The sequence below is a fragment of the Podarcis cretensis genome (genome assembly GCF_951804945.1).
Source record: "Podarcis cretensis genome assembly, chromosome: 11".
Classification (NCBI taxonomy): domain Eukaryota; kingdom Metazoa; phylum Chordata; class Lepidosauria; order Squamata; family Lacertidae; genus Podarcis; species Podarcis cretensis.
Window position 1 is genome coordinate 35,816,987 of NC_137180.1, and position 19,098 is coordinate 35,836,084.

Here is a 19,098-nt window from a genome sequence, read left to right on the forward strand (position 1 = left end):
CTTTAAGTTCAGGGGGAGGAGGAGGAGGAGGAGACTGATGATTACGTCACCACAAAAAGCTCCTCCCTCCGCTTTCCTGACATAGAGATAAGGTAAGGTGGCAAGCCCTAGGCTCTGTGGTTTAGACTGCAGCGCCTCCCGCGTCCCTAAGGGCGGGAAAAGGAAGGCCTAATAAAATTCCGGTTTCAGGATGAATTATAATGATGGCGAGATGGTATGAGCTGAATAGGACAGAAATGCGGGCACCGTCAGGCGGCTCTCCTCTTTCCGATAGGAACCCGAAGTTTAGTTGGTGTTATTTTCTTCCTATCTCTAGGACGGGGATCGTGAGTAGCACACAACGCGCCGTTGTTGGCGGCAGGGGCGGCGCGCTGCTCATGACGTAGGCATCCTATCCGGAAGCTTGAGCGCGGTGATGGCGGCCTCCATAGGCGGCAACGTGACTCTAAAGCGCTGAGGAAGAAATCTTCAAATTCTGAGGTAAGATTAGTCCCTTGGTTGAAAGGCTGGAGGTCTTGTCCCGGAGGAAACACGCGCGTGTGACTTTCAGAGGAAAGCCTCTGTGCCATCGCTGCAGAGCGATCGCATTCATCAGACCCCCCACTCGCCTCTTACGTCTCTCTCACGTGTAGGAGAGGCAGGAAATCGGCTGGCGAAGCTGCCCCTCAGTTTCAGGTCCGGAGGTCCGTACTTAACCTGAAACTGTTCTTAACCTGAAGCACCACCTTAGCTAATAGGGCCTCCTGCTGCTGCTGCTGCTGCGCCGCCGGAGCACAATTTCTGTTCTCATCCTGAAGCAAAGTTCTTAACCCGAGGTAATATTTCTGGGTTAGCAGAGTCTGTAACCTGAAGCGTATGTAACCCGAGGTACCACTGTATCCTGATATTTAAGTGAATACTGCCTTTGAATGTGGACATTCTGTTAAGCTATTCTGGCTCATTGCTATTGATAGCTTTCTGAACTACAGTAGTAACCATCTCCAGCACATAAAGAAGTACAGTCATACCTTGGGGCGAATACGCTTCAGGTTAAGCATGTTCGGGTTGCGCTCCGCGGTGACCCGGAAGTAACGGAACGCATTACTTCCGGGTTTCACTGCTCGCGCATGCACAGACGCTGAAAATGACATGCACGGAAGCGGCGAAACTCGACCTGCAGTCGTGTGTTATGTTCACTTCAGGATGCGAACAGGGCTCCGGAACGGATCTCGTTTGCATCCAGAGGTACCACTGTACTTTTATTTGGTCTATTCTGAACCTCCAATCCAATTTCATCATGTGATAAGCTTCATCTGGTGATCCTAAGACCCTAATATTATGAAAGAGGCAGAAAATGTTCTATTTACTTTCTCCACGCTTTACATAACTTGTGTCATGTGTTTCTTTCTTTCTGTCTCTCTCTCTCTGCTCCACCTCACTTACCTTTTTTTCGGTGGGGGGAGGAGAAATAACTCCAAAAGCTTCTCTTTTGGCTATGCTGAATTGTAATTATTAAAGCTGAAGTCCAGCAATACCTGGAGTATCCCAACACATTGACTATTCCTGGTTTGTGAAGTCAGGAATGTTGTTCTGTCTTGTACATCAAGTTCTTTGTAAGCTGCAGTCCTAAACATGCTTATTAACTATGGTGTTAATAGCTGACATTGACTGAGAGTTTTGTTTGGATTGAGCTAATATTGACTTTGCTTGCACCCTTAAGAAACTCAAATGGCAGTGCTCTGAGTTTTTGCTTTTCTGTAGTTTTATCAAAGGGCTGTAGCTCAGTGGTAGAGCATGGAAACAAGGTTATTGATTCAACCTCTTGCATCTTCAGGTAGGGTCTGAAATTCTGAAGAGCTGATGCCAGTTACTGTGGACAGTACTTGGCTAGATATGTCAGTGGTCTGACTAAGTATAAGGCAGCTTTCTATACTTCTATGATCATTTACTCCCTAGACTTCATGTCAGTTCAGTTTGTGATTGCTTTGCACAAGATCCTGTCATCCTGGAGAAACTTAAGACAGTTCAGAGTTATTTTGAAACCACTTGTTGCTTTACACGTTCAGGATATATAAGTTTTGTTTTTGAGGCAAAGTACTGATATGTACTGAGTTCCGTTAGAAGGGTTTAGACAGCTATTCTAGTCTGCTTTAGATACAGAAAACTGCCAAATATTGAAGCTGTATAACGAGGAACAAAATACTTGTTTTAGATGAGGATTAAAACAGGGTAACAAATAGTTTGTGAATTGCTTTAAAATTTGCAGTACATGTTTGCTTAGTATTATAGATAGATTTCATTGTTTTGTGTACTCTTGTTCTCCCCTCCTCAGAAGCCTGGTCTACTTTTGCCATATGAAATTTGCAACGCTGGAAGATTATATTTTGCTACTTGAAGAACTTTTACTGTACTTAAGATAAAATGGCTGAGTACAAACCTGTTAAAGTTCAGTCTTTTCCAAAGCTTGGTGAGAAAGTAACAAAGGATACTTCGTACTGGAAGAATTTCAAGGTAATAATACATTGTTTCAATCTCACTAATTTGACTTGGAGATTGAAAGAGAATGCATGGAAACTTTGCATTTGAGTTCTGTACTTCCTTATATTAGAATAATATGTTATACATATATGGTTTTTTTAAATAGATTACCTCTGCTGCAATTATACTGCTTTGTTATGACACTAGAGTGCAAAGAAAAAATTAAAACCTTTATAAAACAGCTATAATGAAACAGAGAAACAACTATGCAAGAATCAAGATTACATGAATTAAATAATCAGATGAAATCCTGTACATGCAATTCCAAATGGGAGTTATAGCACTAAAACAAATAAAACCTAGTACATTTTTGTATGGTTTTTAAAAGTTTGTAATCTAATAAATATTTTAACATTTTGATGTTCTTCTCTTTCACTTTTGTAAATATTCTGTTAAAGGAACTGTCTTAAGAACACAATGTTAATTATGCTAACTTTTTTTTAGGCTCCTATTCAGATAAAGGAGTTTGGTGCAGTGAACAAAATAGACTTTTCTCCGGTTCCTCCATATAACTATGCTGTCACAGCTTCATCAAGGGTAAGGTTTAAAATATAGTCCAGTTTTCACAGCCTCTTCTTGTACTTGTATTATATAGGGCTCTGCTAAGTTGCTTGCACACTTATTTTGTCTGCTTGTGTTGCAGCTGCGAAAGTAATGCCATAGGACTGTGCTGCCTTTATCTGCAAAGGGCCTTTAGTATCCTGTTTGCCTTCATAAAGCCCTGTTGAAATTTTTGTTGTATACAGATAATGATCACCTGATTGTTTGGGGCATCGGGATATGTGCGGTATTTAGAAAATAAACTGAAAATGGATGGAACGTATGCTGGAAGGAAAAAAGCATGTCTGGCAATGGAAGAATGGGGGGAAACTTACTACTTAAGCTGCAAAAGTTTATTTATAGATTGTAATTCTTGATGATAATATCATCTCTGTCTGACCTGGTTTGGATATAATGGTAAATTGTGGCTTAGAGCAGGGGTAGAGGACTGGATTTGACTGGTAGACCAGCTTGTTATCTCTCCCTCATCCCTTGCAAGCCAAATTTGACAGGTAGGTGGGACCACATGTTTGTCAATCACCTGACATCACAATGATGATTGCATGATTTGAAATCAAATCAAATGTATAGCCTGGAAGTGGTTCACAAGATCCAATAGACCCCTGAGTGTTGCACTTTTACTTTCTCCCATGTAAGTAACTGGTTGTCATTCAGACCAGTGGGGTGGGGGTGGGGAATGAATTTTTCAGGGCTGTCATTGCATTAATGGAAAACCCTGCCCCGTATCACCATCTGTCAGAGCTGCCTCTAGGTCCCAGCTCACAGAGGACCAACGCTAGGCTGTCGTAATGTACAAAAGTCTTTATTGAAGTTCAATTTCCATTTCAAAGCCGCAGCGCGCAGCCCTACATCTTAAACCCTAGATCGGCAAAGTCCCGTCTGAGTCTCCTCCCCTCTGACACCAGTTTAAGATCCTAGCCCTGCTCCACCTTTTCCGCTGCTCTCTCCTCTTCTGGGTCCTCCTGCCCACTGGGGCATTGCCCTTTCTGGACTCTTCCGACGCTGAGTCGCTTAGCTCCTCCCCCTGCCTCCTGAGGGCTTTAGGACCCGGTTCCCAATCCTCATTCTCTGCTGTCCCGCGCTCCTGTACATTTGAACTTGCCTCTCGCGCCAACCCAGTGACCTTTCTCCTAACCGTTACACTACTTCGGTCACTGCTTCCCTCTTCCGGGATACTGGCCGGATCTGACCTCCCCTCCGTTGTCCGACTTTCTGATGGAGGCGTGGTCAGCCCTGCCTCATCATCTCTCCCTGGCGGGGAATGCACTGGCCCCGATCCTTGGGATTCTTCCCCCCCACTCTGCTCTGGTGGGGAAGCTGGTCCTGATTTCCAACTACTGCTCTGGGAGTCCCTGCTGCCCCCTTGCTCCTGGGGCGTTCCCCTTGGGAACTCCCTACCCCTGGCCACTGGCGCCCCCTTCTGTGAATCTTCCGATTCGCTGGAGAGGCTCATGGAATCCCGCGGTCCACTGTCCTCTTCTCCTACGCTCCCCTCGGATTCTTCCCCTTCGCTCTCCATCTCCTCTCTTCCCTGTGCCTCTGCTCCTGAGCCCCTGACACCATCCATTTTTGACACTTCATGCTCAACTTCCATAGAGCCTCTGTGCACAGAGCCTAGAGGCGCCAAATCTCCCCCTCTCCATCCATGAAGGGCCTTGTGCTAACAATAGATGGAATGAATGGCTGAAGTCCAGCGACAATACTGCTATTGGCAAAAGAGATAGCTTGGTATTTCAGTTGCATCTGTATGTCATGCTCTCCATGTACACATTGCATTTTGTTCTAGATCCACATTTACGGTCGATACTCTCAAGAACCAATCAAAACATTCTCTCGCTTCAAAGATGTAGCATACTGTGCTACGTATCGAGATGATGGGAAGTTGCTGGTTGCTGGCAGTGAAGAGGGCATCATTCGACTCTTTGATACCAGTGGGAGAGCAGCGTTGCGACAGTTTGATGGCCATACTAAGTAAGAGAGCATATTTTACTTAAAACAGGTCCATTCTGCAAAGATTTGTTTTACACTCTGTAAGATCACTGGGTATTGAAAATGCATTTAATGAGTGCTTTTTGTGTAATCACGATGCATCAAGCTTGTAGCCTGTATTTTGCACTGAATTTTTCTTTGATGACCTTCCTGCCAACTTGAGCTTTGTGTGCCTTTGTCTTGAGAGCAAGGCTTTGTCAGTTATGGTCCTGCTGTTCTGGAATACTAGTCACCTAAGGAAACTGGCTCACACCTCAGTCCATGCCAGGTAGCTCACTTTTCTTTTTCATGATGTACAAAAGCAGGAAATTTCATTTAGCTTTCTGGTGAATTCGTCACATCAAATCATACATCCAAGGTAATCTCAGCAGAATATTCTCAGGATTCCCAATTCCTGGATTTGCCTTGAAAGCTTTTGTGTCTAGGTCTTCTAGAGATTTGTCAGTAGTAAACTACCTCACAGGCTTGTTGTGAGGATAAAACGGGGAGCAGAGATCCATGTATGCCTCCTTGAACTTGGAGGAAAAGTGGGATATAAATGTAGCCGTCATCACCATAAATAATACTGGAGATTAATGGAAAATTCACATATGTGACCAAACATTTGCAAAGGACTAATCTGGGGAACTTTGAATCTTTCTTTTTAGAGCAGTACATGTTGTGGGCTTTCTATCCGATAAATTCCGAATAGTATCTGGAGCAGATGATTACACATCAAAGGTGTGGGACATTTCATCCGCATCAGAAATCGTATCCTACAACGAGCACACAGACTATGTGAGATGTGGCTGTACTAGTAAACTGAATGCTGATCTTTTTGTAACAGGTTGGTGGTTCACTTTCTACTTCTCTGTATCACTGCTGGGCACACTTTCTTTGCAGATATTGCAGGTTTACCATAAAAGAGAGCTGGAGAATCAGGGCTGGAGGCCAAATGCAACCCTTCATGTTGCTCTATTTGGCCCTTGGTTCTCTCTCCCTATGCCCCCCCCCCTCCAGCACATGATCTGGTCAGGCCACACCCCTCACCAGCCCCATTTCATGCCCTCCTTGAGTGCTTTGCCTGGCTGGAATATGTCCTTGAACTTTGATAATAGCCACTTGGGAGGACAGAGAGGTGTATATGTGAGACAACTAGCCTGCTCTGCACAAAGGTACATTTATTGCTCTGCCCACTTTTGCCCCTGGCCCCACTGGCATTTGGCTCTTGGGAGGTTGCCCAGAAAAGAATGAAAGAGTTTCCCCATTCCTGCTATAGAAGGCTTGCTTTCCCTATTGCTCTGTAACCGCCATTTGCTTCTCTAATTTAATGCCTTCTTAATTTTGTTTTGCTTGTAAATTTTTGTGGCTCTGTTCAGGCAGAATGATTTTCTGATTAAGCTGAATTATTTTTTTTTTTTGCATTTGCGTTTCCTTTTCTTCATGCTTGATCTAAGTAGAAGTCATTGCATAAGAAGACATAATTGTAGTTGGCTCATTTAAAAATATTGCAGCCCAGACATGGGTGATGAGAGTGGAGTCACTAAATGGCTTCTTTGGATTAAAATCACAAATCAAATGAAAACAACCCACAGGTGTTTGCTGCACTCTTTTTAGTGAGCGATTTATTTTAGACTCTAACAGTAATTTCCGGAATCATGCTAGGGTAAAGTGGTGTGTCCCTTCAGAACAGCTGCTTTCAGTGTGATTTGGTGTGGAGGGGCGAGATGTGAGTTGATCATTGATGTTTTATGTTACGCCAGTGGCTGTTTCAATAATACACTGTGCTTTGGGTCTGGGCAGGGTGGAAGTTGCACCTAGAACAACATTCCAATATTCTGTGTATGTTAAAATCTTGGGTGTTGCATCCAGCTAAGTCATATGCAGTACAGACTCATTGAAATAGTAGGCTTGTAGTCATGATGTCAACTGTTACAACCCTCAAACTCTTCTTTTTCCTTATTTCTGGGATGCCTTCTAGGTTCATATGATCATACTGTGAAAGTGTTTGATACACGGGCAGAAAAAAGCGTCATGACGATAGAACATGGGCAGCCTGTTGAGAGTGTTAATCTCTTTCCTTCCGGAGGTCTTCTTGTGACTGCAGGTATTTTATCAAACGGGCAGTTTCCCTCCCTCCCTCCTTCCAACCATACAGCTTGTTTCTAGTTCGATCTGCAGTCTATCTTACTTATTTCCCTCTTTGTAATTGATAGAGAGTGCAGACCCTAGTGACAAGAGTGTGCTGCTGCTGCAAGGTTCTGTACCATTTGTGGCTGAAGCCCTGTGCTTGCTAGATAGTAGCTTCTAAGTTTTTCTTTTTTCAAGGGTATATTGAAATGCTGTTTTCAATCTTGGTTTCCCATCATCTTTTTACGAAAAAAACATGCAAGGTTGACTTTGGATTGTCAGAGGGAGATATGTGTGTCTTTCCTTTTGCTGCTGTTCATGTAGGTCTCTGTGTGTAATGCAGTCTGTATGGGAGACAATTGCTCCCCTACTGTATGGGAGACAATCCCCTACTGTAAGGGGATGTTTTATCTTCTATCAGATTATATGTTCTGGGTGGGCAATATGTGGTCCTCTAGAGATTGCTGTGCTACAGCTCCCACCATCCCTGATCAGTGGCCATGCTAGCTAGGGCTGATGGAAGTTGTAGTTCAGTATCATCTAAAGGGCCACAAGTTCCCCCACCCGTCATCCCCAGGTACCAGGACCATTGGTCAGGGATGATGGGGATTGTAGTCCCCAAAACAGCTGGAGACCCAAGTTTGGGAAACCCTGGCCTAGAGGGGAAATTGTGGCAGTACTCATGCATGCCTATGAAATGCCTTGTTTATTATTTGTGTACAAATAATCCTTTCTTCTTAAAAAAGGTGGTCGTTATGTTAAAGTCTGGGACTTCCTTAGAGGAGGACAGTTACTAGTGTCCTTGAGAAATCACCATAAGACTGTAACCTGTTTGTGTCTGAGTAGCTCTGGTCAGAGGCTGCTTTCCGGCTCACTAGACAGGTTTGTATTTTTCACAGTTTCTCTTACTGGCTTTTCTAGAGAGCTTTCTGTGTAGAGGTGTAATTCCATACACAGAGCTGTGTGTTTTCTGTTTTGTCTTGTGACTTGTTAAAGGTGCCTTTATCACCATTAGCTTTCAGAGGGAATTTCAGAAAAATTCCTTTTTACCCAGGAATCTGGTGGAATTCTACTCCTGGTAACCCGAAAATCACTGGATGGAATAATGTGGTTTTTTTCTTTTTACATGTAACTGTTTTCAGAAAGTTTGTGCTTTGTTTTTGTCTTTAAATTGTGGATGTTTGCTGTCCTGGGCTCCCTCGGGAGGAATGGTGGGTTATAAATTCAATAAACAAGCAGACTGCAGAATGTAGAGCTGGATATACAATTTAGCAGCGTTCCAAGAATATTGACTTGCATGCATTCTTACTCTACTTCTGGTTTCCCCCCCTTCACTAAAAGATACGACTTGAAAATATGGGTTTAGCCACATATTTTTTAAATATGGGGGTTTTTTTGCAGCAACTGGATGCAAGTCACATTTTCATGAAATATTTAACCTGTTGAGTACTCTGAAATCTGTAATTTTTTTTTCTCTTCGTAGGCATGTGAAGGTTTACAGTACAACTTCCTACAAGGTCGTCCACAGCTTTAACTATGCAGCATCCATTCTCAGTCTTGCCTTGGCAGTAAGTACTAAAATAAACCTTCTGGCAAGCAATGATTATCTGACAATTTGAAAATTGAGCTTAGACACACACTAAGTCACACACTGGCTTCTTCATAGAATTGTAGAATTGGCAGGTACCCCAAGAGGTTTCTTTCAGTTGTGCTTCCAATAATGGTATGGAAGCAATGCGGGACCCCCCCCCGAAAGGGGTCTGTCTGGAATGTATTACACCAGGTTTTCTTTCAAATAGATACTGTTTTCACCAGGCAGGTGATTACAGGTGAGGTGACAGTACTGCCCAAAGCCATCTTAGATCGCCTTAATTGTAAATAGGTACATGAACCATCAAATTTGGCAAGTTAAAGGCTGTTGGCACCAATGCCGATCACTTCAATCCCTCAAGCAGTGGACATCACAATCCTATGCATGCTTATCTTTAAATAAACCCTGTGGAACTTGCTTTCGAATAAACATGCATAAGATTGCGTTATTAGACTAGAAGACGTTGCTGGGGCTTAACCTCACCTGGGTCACAGCTCCATCATACATTTAAAGCTCTCTTGCTCCTCTTAAAGTCGTCCCCACCCCCAAGAATGCTTGGAGCTATAGTTGTTGTTAAGGGAGCCGAGGGGTGTTAGGAGGCCCTTAAACAGAGTACAGTACCCCGGATTTTTTGCAGGAGGGAAGCTATGACTTTTAAAATGGAATGAGAGTGCCTTAAATATGTGCTGTGGATGTAGCCTAGGCCAGGTAATTAGGGACAGGCTTTAACTTGATTCCATTCTTCCAAGGATGCCTTTTCACAATTGCCCTCTGCTCAGAATGGAATATTAGAAGCCATTGTTTCCTTATTTTATATACTGCCCTGATACCTAACTGCTGAAGGGCAGCTAAAAATAATAATCTCTTAATAAAATAAATATTACCCGAGGCAATTCTTCTTTGCTGTAAATGGGAAGCTTTAAACTAAAGACAGAGAACTAAAAATGTGTGTCTGGGTTACAGTTTCTGGGTAAGCAAGCCTGTTTCTTTTTCCTTTTAGCCTGAGGATGAATCTCTAGTTGTAGGCATGACAAATGGAATACTGAATGTTAAACACCGGAAGCATGAAGGTGCAAGAGAGCTTCTTCAGCAGAGGAGAAGGCCTGCGTATAGGACCTTTGTGAAAGGAAAGAACTATATGCCGAAGCAGGTATGGAACGAAAGGATGCACAGAGCAAGTCCTGTTTTCTAATAGCAAAAGAGGTGCAACTTAGGAAGCTGCCGTATATTGAATCAGACCGTTCCCTACTTTTAGTGTACAGTGGTACCTCGGGTTACATATGCTTCAGGTTACAGACTCTGCTAACCCAGAAATAGTGCTTCAGGTTAAGATCTTTGCTTCAGGATGAGAACAGAAATCGCGCAGTGGCAGCGGGAGGCCCCATTAGCTAAAGTGGTGCTTCAGGTTAAGAACAGTTTCAGGTTAAGAACGGATCTCCGGAACAAATTAAGTACTTACCCGAGGTAACACTGTACTGGGTGTAGGGGAAAATAAACTTGACAAGAACAAAATGTATCTGGTTTCGCATTTCTATGGCAGGATAACCTATGCAAACGATACAAAGGTGATATTGAAGTAGGTGGGATGGTGGTTTGTGGGTTTTATCATGGATTGTCTCTCCCTTTGGTTTTTAGGAGGATTTCATTGTCAGTAGGCCTGTCAAAACCTATTTGAAGAAATATGATAAGCTCCTGAGAAGCTTCCAGGTTTCTAAGGCTCTTGATGCTGTACTTGAGGTAAGCTAGTAGGACTTGAGTCACCTTTTAGATTGGATGATTCTGTTTCAGTTACACTAAAGGTAAAGGTAAAGGTACCCCTGCCTGTACGGGCCAGTCTTGACAGACTCTGGGGTTGTGCGCCCATCTCACTTAAGAGGCCAGGGGCCAGCGCTGTCCGGAGACACTTCTGGGTCACGTGGCCAGCGTGACATCGCTGCTCTGGCGAGCCAGAGCCGCACACGGAAACGCCGTTTACCTTCCCGCTGGTAAGCGGTCCCTATTTATCTACTTGCACCTGGAGGTGCTTTCGAACTGCTAGGTTGGCAGGCGCTGGGACCGAGCAGCAGGAGCGCACCCCACCGCAGGGATTCGAACCGCCGACCTTTCGATCGGCAAGTCCTAGGTGCTGAGGCTTTAACCCACAGCGCCACCTGCGTCCCCTTTCAGTTACACTATTGTACCGTAAAACTCTTTCCAGTGAATCTGCCATAAAATGATCCATAAACAAAGGCCTTCTATTGTTCATAAGGCTGTGTACAACTAAATAATTGTGCAGAATGACTCCCACAAGTACAACAGAAATTGCCCTTCCTCTGCTCTGGTGTCCCTCCAGCTCTGGATCAGATTTGGGGCTACGTGGAGGGAGGAGAGGGAGAGGCTGTTCCATTGTGTTTCCAGTAGTCATCCTGTACAGTCAATAATTTAGTGAGATACAGCCCATAGTTACAGCATGGTTGTTACTGCCAACAGTGGGAAATCTCATGAAAAGTTTGTTGTGTATTTTTGTGGTTGTTGGCATCCGTCTGTCTCGAGACTTCAGGTGGCCTTTTCCTCGCGGAAATCCGTCTGTCTCAGTGCAGTGTGCCTTCGGGGGTGAAGTCAAACTCTTGTGTCAGAAGCACCAAAGTGACCTCCCCAGGGTGTAAGACTGTATGGAGGTTCTGGACTGCTCAGGCAAAAAGACCCCCCTCTCAGTCTTGCTGATGTGGTCTAAAGCACAGCGAAGCAATACATTTGGCACCAGCAGGAGTTGTCGGAAGGAGGCGTACAAGGCGCCACCCAACTGTCTTAGGGACTCCACTCCATTTGTGTAGGGTTTACTCCTGAGCCTTAATGAACTAAAAAAATACTCAGGTGCCTTTTTATATTTGATGAGCCATGCTTTCTTCTGTTTTATATACCTACTTATACAGTGGTGCCTCGCAAGACGAAATTAATCCGTTCCGTGAGGCTCTTCGTATAGCGGTTTTTTTGTCTTGCGAAGCAAGCCCATTGACAGCTTAGCAGATTAGCGCTATTAGCGGTTTAGCGGCTTTTAGCGGATCAGCTGATAAGCGGCTTAGGAAAAGGGGGGGGGGAAGGAAAAAAACCCTGCAGGAACTTGCAAGACGTTTTCGTCTTACGAAGCAAGCCCATAGGGAAATTCGTTTTGCGAAGCGCCTCCAAAATGGAAAACCCTTTCGTCTAGCGGGTTTTCCGTCTTGCGAGGTGTTCGTCTTGCGGGGCACCACTGTACCAGAAAGCAAAACTCACAAGCGCTAGTCTTGGAGTAACTGTAGAGTAGAACTTTCTGTCTGGCCGATTATGGCCCTCTAGACCTCTCCATCTGTCCCTGGGACTCTTCCCAGGCCACATCCTTCACTGGGTCTGCTTTCCTGTGTCCTTGAGTGTATTTGCCTGCTAGAATGTGTCCTGGAACCCTGATTATGCCACACATGCCTGGACAGAGAGAGAAGAATGAGAGTATGTGTAAAAATAATCTATACATGTCAAACTTTTCATTGCTCTCCCTACTTTTCTCTCTGGCCTCACCTAGTGCTCATATGTGGCCCTCAGAAAGTTGCCCAGAAAGAAATCCAGCCTTCTTGCTGAAAAACATTCCCCAGCTCTAGTCCAGCCAAAATCTACAGACTCTTATCACCACTGCTGGGCATGGGCTCTATTTGTAGAAATAACATCTTATTTTGGTTGGGAATAGAAGCCAGAGTTGTAGATGTTTCACTTGATGGTCCTTGAGCAGCTCCTTGCTATTAAAGGACTGACAGGAACTGGAGGCTTAGAAGCCCAATGAGCTGTCCCGTTAATGAATTTTAGATACATTCCGAATGCATTCCCTTTTCTTTATGGACAAGGCATGATTCAAATTGCTTAAGTTCATGCAATCCCCTTGCTTTGTGCTTCTAGGATTCCGCGAGGAAAAGGCCACCTGAAGTTATAGTCACGGTCTTTCAGGAATTAAACCGCAGAGGAACCTTGAAAAACGCACTCGCAGGGAGAGATGAAAAACAGCTCAGTGTCCTCCTTTCTTTCTTGATAAGGTAATTGCTTTCGTAATGGTGTTTTCTGGGCCAAAAAATTGTGCTACAGATTGGGAGAAATGGCACTGGGCATTCTGCTTTCTAAAGCAAGGCTTTCAGACAGTTCTGCCATGTCAAAGTGGAACAAAGAAAAGTCAGCTTGTGAAGGTTTGGGTGGGATGATCACAGGAACCCAGTCCTGGCAAAGCACTGCTTGGCTTCTATGTACACATCTGAACTAGATGCCTACAGCCAGAGAGCCAGCAAGTTAGGTCAGATCGGCACATGCAATTCAGCCCCCCCCCCCCATTTTAGCTCTCACCTCTCCTCTTTGGATTGCTGCAGCTGGCAGAATAACTGGAGGAGCAGAAGGAGCCATTGAGACGTTACTGGGCAACAACTCCCCTTATCCTTGGTCATTGGCCATCCTAGCCAGGGCTGATGGAAGTTTGAGTCTCTGCAGCATCTGCAGTTCATAGTGTTGGCTACCCCTGCTTTTTAGCAACTTTATAGCCCCATAACTTCCTTTCCCTGCCTGGCACATGGCATCTGTTCCTTCTTTTCAAAAGTCATTGCGTTTGCAAGCTTCTTAAAAATAAATCCTTTGCCTGAAAGTTGTGTCTCTCTTCTCCTTTTCATGCATCACCTCTGGTTTCATGAAGCCCAACTATCTAGCTGTTTAGAGGTGGAAGTCCTCCATGTACATTAGTACCTCGGGTTAAGAACTTAATTCGTTCTGGAGGTCCGTTCTTAACCTGAAACTGTTCTTAACCTGAAGCACCACTTTAGCTAATGGGGCCTCCCGCGCCGCCGCTGTGTGATTTCTGTTTTCATCCTGAAGCAAAGTTCTTAACCCGAGGTACTATTTCTGGGTTAGCGGAGTCTGTAACCTGAAGCGTCTGTAACCCAAGGTACCACTGTATGTGATTCTTTAATATGGATGTTGGAATGGTATAATCCTTAATTCTTACTTATTCTGAATACCTAGCTCATAGAAGAGAGGTAAATATGATTGGTAGAAGTACCCTCACTTCCTCTCTTGTTAACAGAAATAGGATGGAAGGGAAGGAACTTTGGTAGCCAGCAGTTGTCCTCTATTTCTCACTTGCAACTCACCATCTCCGCACAGCACCTTCTCCCTATGACAGAGAACATAGCCTTCAGTGTGTTTCTTCTACAATAGTGAAAATTGCTAACATCTGGCTATTAACTTGCAGACACGTGACTGATGCAAGATTTGCTCCTGTGCTGATAAACATTGCAGAAATGATTATAGGTAAGTACTAATATCTGACAATACTAATGGAATTGATTCATACCCAGGTAACCCAAGACACCCTTTTTCTGTTCACAAAGAAGGATGCCCATGCTATGTATTGGTATGGCCTTTGCTTTGTGTACAAGGCTTTCTTACACTACCATGATAACCAATTTAATAGAAGTTTGTGGTCTGAAGGCGCACGATGTGGGTCGGGATCTGGTTAGTGACTGGATGAGAGATCGTCTGATCGCTGCATGTGCCATCCTGAATTCTACTATAGAAGAAAGATGGAAAAGGCATGGGGTCAGGCAAGGGGCACTGCAGTAGGAAAGAGGAAATTGGCTGAAACTGAGCGGAGACACCTTGTGCAAGGGGCCTGATTTTTATTTCTTTGCTCCCACTGCAGCACCACTTTTCATCCCATGGCATTTCACAGGGGGGCCCGAATCCATAGTTCGTGCATCTTCAGAGGGCCGCAGTGGAGAGGAGGGGATGGGGAAATCCCCTTGCATGAATGTCCTTATGCTGTTGTGCCTCTGGATGCAAACCAATAATTAAACTTTACTTTTTCTTAAAGGCCTATGTATATTAAAAGATACTCACCTGGTATGTAAAAAGTGATTGGCTCTGGGGTCTTCTTTGAGCAGAAGACCAAGGGCAGGGTGCTTCAACTGAAAAGATGCTGAGTTCACTTGCCACCCGCCCGATCTCTGGGTGGCTGAGGCACCTTGATGGTCTGATGGAGATCATAGTTACTGGGCAGTTTGCTGTGTGAGAAGCTGACTCTTTTAAAGTTGACACACACACAGTTTTGCTTGTGGCTGGATTTAAGCCCTTTCATAGAAAGCCTTCCATGCCAGTCCTGTCCTTTTTTTGCTTTCCACAGAGACTAGATAATTTATTACGGTCAAAGACCAGCTCACGTAACATAACAATAAAAACAGCATTCATAAAGATAAAAAATACAATTGGAGCAGATTGCAGCAATAGCTCATGAGTTAAAATTGAGATATATACATACACCCGTACAACTGAGATTTGGGCTACCATAAAAAAAAATTGACCCTGAGACTAATTGAAAGCTGGTTGTGACTTACGTTGCCAGCTGCTTTGGAAGCTTGAGCAAAGCACTTTTATAAATGTGTTGATAATAATAAAAGGTTTCCTTCTAAAAAGCAAAATTAATAAAACATCTGCTTATAACAGTTATAAGGGTAACTGTTAACTGAACAATTTTGAAAGCACTTTTAGACCTCATTTTATTTTATTTAAAAAACATTGTCTTTTTTTATAAACAATGACCGTCAGGATGATCATAGCATTTGTATTGCATTTATTAAACTTCTCACTGCCTCTTTCATTTGATGCAAGATGCCAGTCTGCAAAACCTTGCTGTCTTCAATAAAACGATTTTAGACTTTTTAAAGGTGTGGCTGGAAACTTGTTTTAGGCTTATAAGATGTGATAAACCCCATTAAGCAGGGAAGTTCCATTTTAACTTGTATCTCTTCCTTCGCAGAAATCTACATGCCTGTGGTTGGACAGTCCTCGGTTATTGACAGGCAATTTCTAAAACTTCAAAATCTCATTGAAAAAGAGATTGATCTCCAAGAAGAATTACTAGAAGTCTTGGGGATGATGGATGCACTGTTTGCTACCATGGCAAGAAAAAAGCCCATGGGACTGGACAAGGACAGTACTGATGGTTTATAGAGGGCACTGGAACAATGTCCATTGCTGGACAACTTCACCTGAGAGTTCATTGCATTTGATTCTTATTTTCACTATACATTTCCTCCCAAAAAAGTATTGCTTTGAAGCGGGAGAAAAATGGCAGGGTATCTTTTTGAAGGGTACAAATTACTGGTGATTGAAGAACAAAGACCCTTTGGGATTTATCTTTTTTTGCCACAAGGTTTTTTGGTTTTTTTTTTTAATCAGAAGCAATTTAACTGTTAAAATATTTCTGCCTATATTGTGTAAAGTTGGACTTTATTTATACAAACCCACTGGGCCCTCAATTATATGGTCACAGACAGATAATTCAGGTATCTTCAGCTTTTTCTCCTTGCTTTCTTGAAGAGACATTTATGGAATACCCAGCTACTCAAATAGAAAGAAATATGGCAGGTTCAGTGAAATTAGATGGCGTCGTTTCCGATTTTAAATTTATCACATGGAACCATTGGTGGTCAGTAAGGCCTGATTTCATGTTGGAAAACTATATGCGTGTTCTCAGCTTTTCAACAGAATTCGTGCTATGTGTGTTAAATATGAAAATGACATCATGTTTAAATAGCATCTGATGCTGCTTATGATGAATATATTTCCCTTTTTTAAAATAACTTTAAATCCTAAGGATAAAATTTTTAACATCAACACTGACTTTGGCTACATTATTTACTCCAACTGATTAAAACACATGTTGAGTATTTGCTAAATACCGTACATGGTTGATTTCTCCCCCGCATCACATCATAGGAATAGGAGCAGTGTGTCGACGAAGGGCTCTGATTATTCATAACTCTTTCTAATCCAAATGACAAGTCTGTTTTGTACAGTGATGCCAGGATTGCCCAATGGTGGCTATGTATGTTGATAATTGCCAAATATGTAAGAAGTTTACATTTGATCTGTACCATGATATTGTGCTTCAAATCAGCAAGTTATAAGTTAAGGTCTGAATATACTCGTTTTACCAAAATAGGAATGTCATTGTTATCAGGAAAAAAAATGTGTGCCTTTTTAAAGGTGAAAAGGCTCAGAAATGGGACCACCTCTTGTAACTTTCACACCAACAAGCAGCCTCTTCACTTTTAACATCTTTCAGTGCAAAGAATCCAGATGCTGGAAGCTTAGTAAACTGAAGAGGCTATTTCTGCTTCTGTTCTACGCTGGTGGAGGCACATGATCACTGAATAAGAAGCAGTTACTACCTAGCAAGTTAGTACCGGCTGGATCCTCATCTCTTTTAGCCAGGGTTCTGGTTTTAGTCTAGTATATTTATGTTAAAAAGGTAATTGTAAAGGAGCCCTAGACGGTTAAGTCCAGTTGAATTCAGCCATGGGGTTGCAGCACTCATCTCGCTTTCAGGACGAGGGAGCTGGCGTTTCTCCGCAGACAGCTTTCCTGGTCATGTGGCCAGTGTGACTAAACCGCTTCTGGCGCAACAGAACACCATGATGAATGCCAGAGTGCACTTCCGGGTCATGTGGCCAGGATGACTAAGCTGCTTCTGGCGAACCAGAGCAGCACACGGAGATGCCGTTTATCTTCCCACCTCAGCGGTACCTATTTATCTACTCACTCTGGTATGCTTTCAAACTGCTAAGGACAAAGCCAAGGGAACTCACCCCGTCACATGGTTTACAATCGGCTAGCCCAAGAGGCTCAGTGGTTTAGACCACAGTACCACCTGCTGTTAGCAAGTTATATGTTAGCAAACTAAAAGCAAAACATGCTTTTTATATATGGAATATTTTTTTCATCTGTTGGAAGCCTTGAAAAAGACCTTGCTCAAACTAGAACTGCAAGCCATATGGAAAATCTTCATTTGTATCCTTAAACCGTTTCGGAAGTCCGTTCTTAAACCAAAGCCATTCTTAAACTGAGGCACGCTTTCCCTAATGAGGCCTCCCATCACCGGTGCCCTTCGACCATTCGGATTCCGTTCTTAGACCGAGGTAAAGTTCTCAAACTGGGACACTACTTCTGGTTTTGCAGAGTTCATAAACCGAATAGTTCGTAAACAGGACTGTTCTTTAACTGAGCTACCACTGTATCTGGATTTTCTCCCTAGAAGGCAGGGCTGATGAGAACTAAATGTGAACCTATACATCTGTTTAGAAAATCTATGTGAATAGAGCTTCTGGAAGTAGCTCTTGCTGTCCATTGTGCTGTGGTCTATTGCTTATCTGTAGTTTTACTGAAGGGCTGTAACTCAGTGGAATTTTATTTGCTAATGGAGCTTGTATGTGTTTGCTACCATCCTTGCTTGTGCTGAAGCTACTTCTGCAGAAACAGAACGCTCACAGGTAAGTCTGAAACCTTGCCTTCTGGTGCTAGTAACCTGATATAGTTAACACATAGCCTAATTGCCTGTTTCAAGGTGAGTTATTCTTAGCACAACTATGAGATGAGGTGGCCTCCAGATTAATCTCGAGTCCTGGGTCACAACAACGTTATATTCTTGTCATAGGAAACCTTCAAACTTCTTCTAAAAATTATGACTTTGCAGTGAAACATGGAGAAAGATCAGGTGACTGGTTTCGTTAGGGGTGGTGTAGTCTCTTCTCTCTCCCCCCCCCCCACTCCATTGTGCAGTAACGCAGAGAGATGGTTGTGAAATACAACCCAAGCAGTTTCAGTGAGAGAAGGAAATCCAAGATGCTTCCAGGGTCACTGGGAAAGCTTGTGTATGGACTCGGTATGCTGGTTGTGAATGCACCAGGACTAGCTGTTCCAGTACTACAGCTTAATGACAGTTACAAAACACTCAATCTTAAAGCTTAATATGAGGTTTTCTTGCAGAGAAATGTGTTTAAAAACATGATGTTTTATTTTGCGAAAGTATCATTTATTTCTGGAGGCCTGTAAGCTTTCATTGGTGCAATCGTCAGATGAATCGACCACCCAAACTTTAGCTGCTTTCTCAATGGGGGCCAATTTTAGTTGGTGGAATGGAGAGTTAAGAGCGCAGTTGCAAGCAGGCCATTTTGGTTCCCGTGTACTGCTGAAACAGATGGGCGGTGGGTGGGAGGAATGTGATGATAACCTTACTTTCCAACAATCACTAGGGGTCCTTGTTAAAGTCATACATTTATCTCATACTGCTTTCACTGTCTGAAAAGATACCTGTCATGAAGATCCATAATTTGCATATTTATTTAAAGATAATAAACTATAGTGGCCTGGTTTTTTTGAACCACAACCGTTACTAATTTTATCTGCTACATACGTTTTTAGAGAAAAGTGCAGCCCTTTAAAAATAAAAAAGTTGCATTACTTCAAGAGGCATGTCTGTTTCCAGTAATTTATATAGAGATGCATGATGT

The 19,098-nt window shown here is 43.2% G+C and overlaps 1 protein-coding gene across 1 annotated transcript; it reads left to right on the forward strand.

Moving 5' to 3' along the window:
- Positions 1-42: 42 nt before the first annotated feature.
- Positions 43-16,423, forward strand: UTP15 (UTP15 small subunit processome component). The gene is made up of 14 exons (XM_079995625.1): positions 43-92; positions 317-480; positions 2,312-2,490; positions 2,962-3,054; positions 4,865-5,049; positions 5,715-5,893; positions 7,028-7,153; positions 7,923-8,058; positions 8,660-8,744; positions 9,768-9,917; positions 10,403-10,504; positions 12,671-12,804; positions 14,001-14,059; positions 15,564-16,423. Exons 3-14 carry the CDS (start codon positions 2,401-2,403, stop codon positions 15,755-15,757), a joined length of 1,533 nt encoding a protein of 510 aa, XP_079851751.1. The 5' UTR covers positions 43-92; positions 317-480; positions 2,312-2,400; the 3' UTR covers positions 15,758-16,423.
- Positions 16,424-19,098: the final 2,675 nt, after the last annotated feature.

Bases quoted from the DNA above. Each gene is read 5' to 3' on its own strand.
- UTP15 (XM_079995625.1), top strand. From the start codon at position 2,401: ATGGCTGAGTACAAACCTGTTAAAGTTCAGTCTTTTCCAAAGCTTGGT. The intron at 2,491-2,961 runs GTAATAATACAT...ACTTTTTTTTAG, and splicing joins CGTACTGGAAGAATTTCAAG to GCTCCTATTCAGATAAAGGA. The intron at 3,055-4,864 runs GTAAGGTTTAAA...ATTTTGTTCTAG, and splicing joins CTGTCACAGCTTCATCAAGG to ATCCACATTTACGGTCGATA.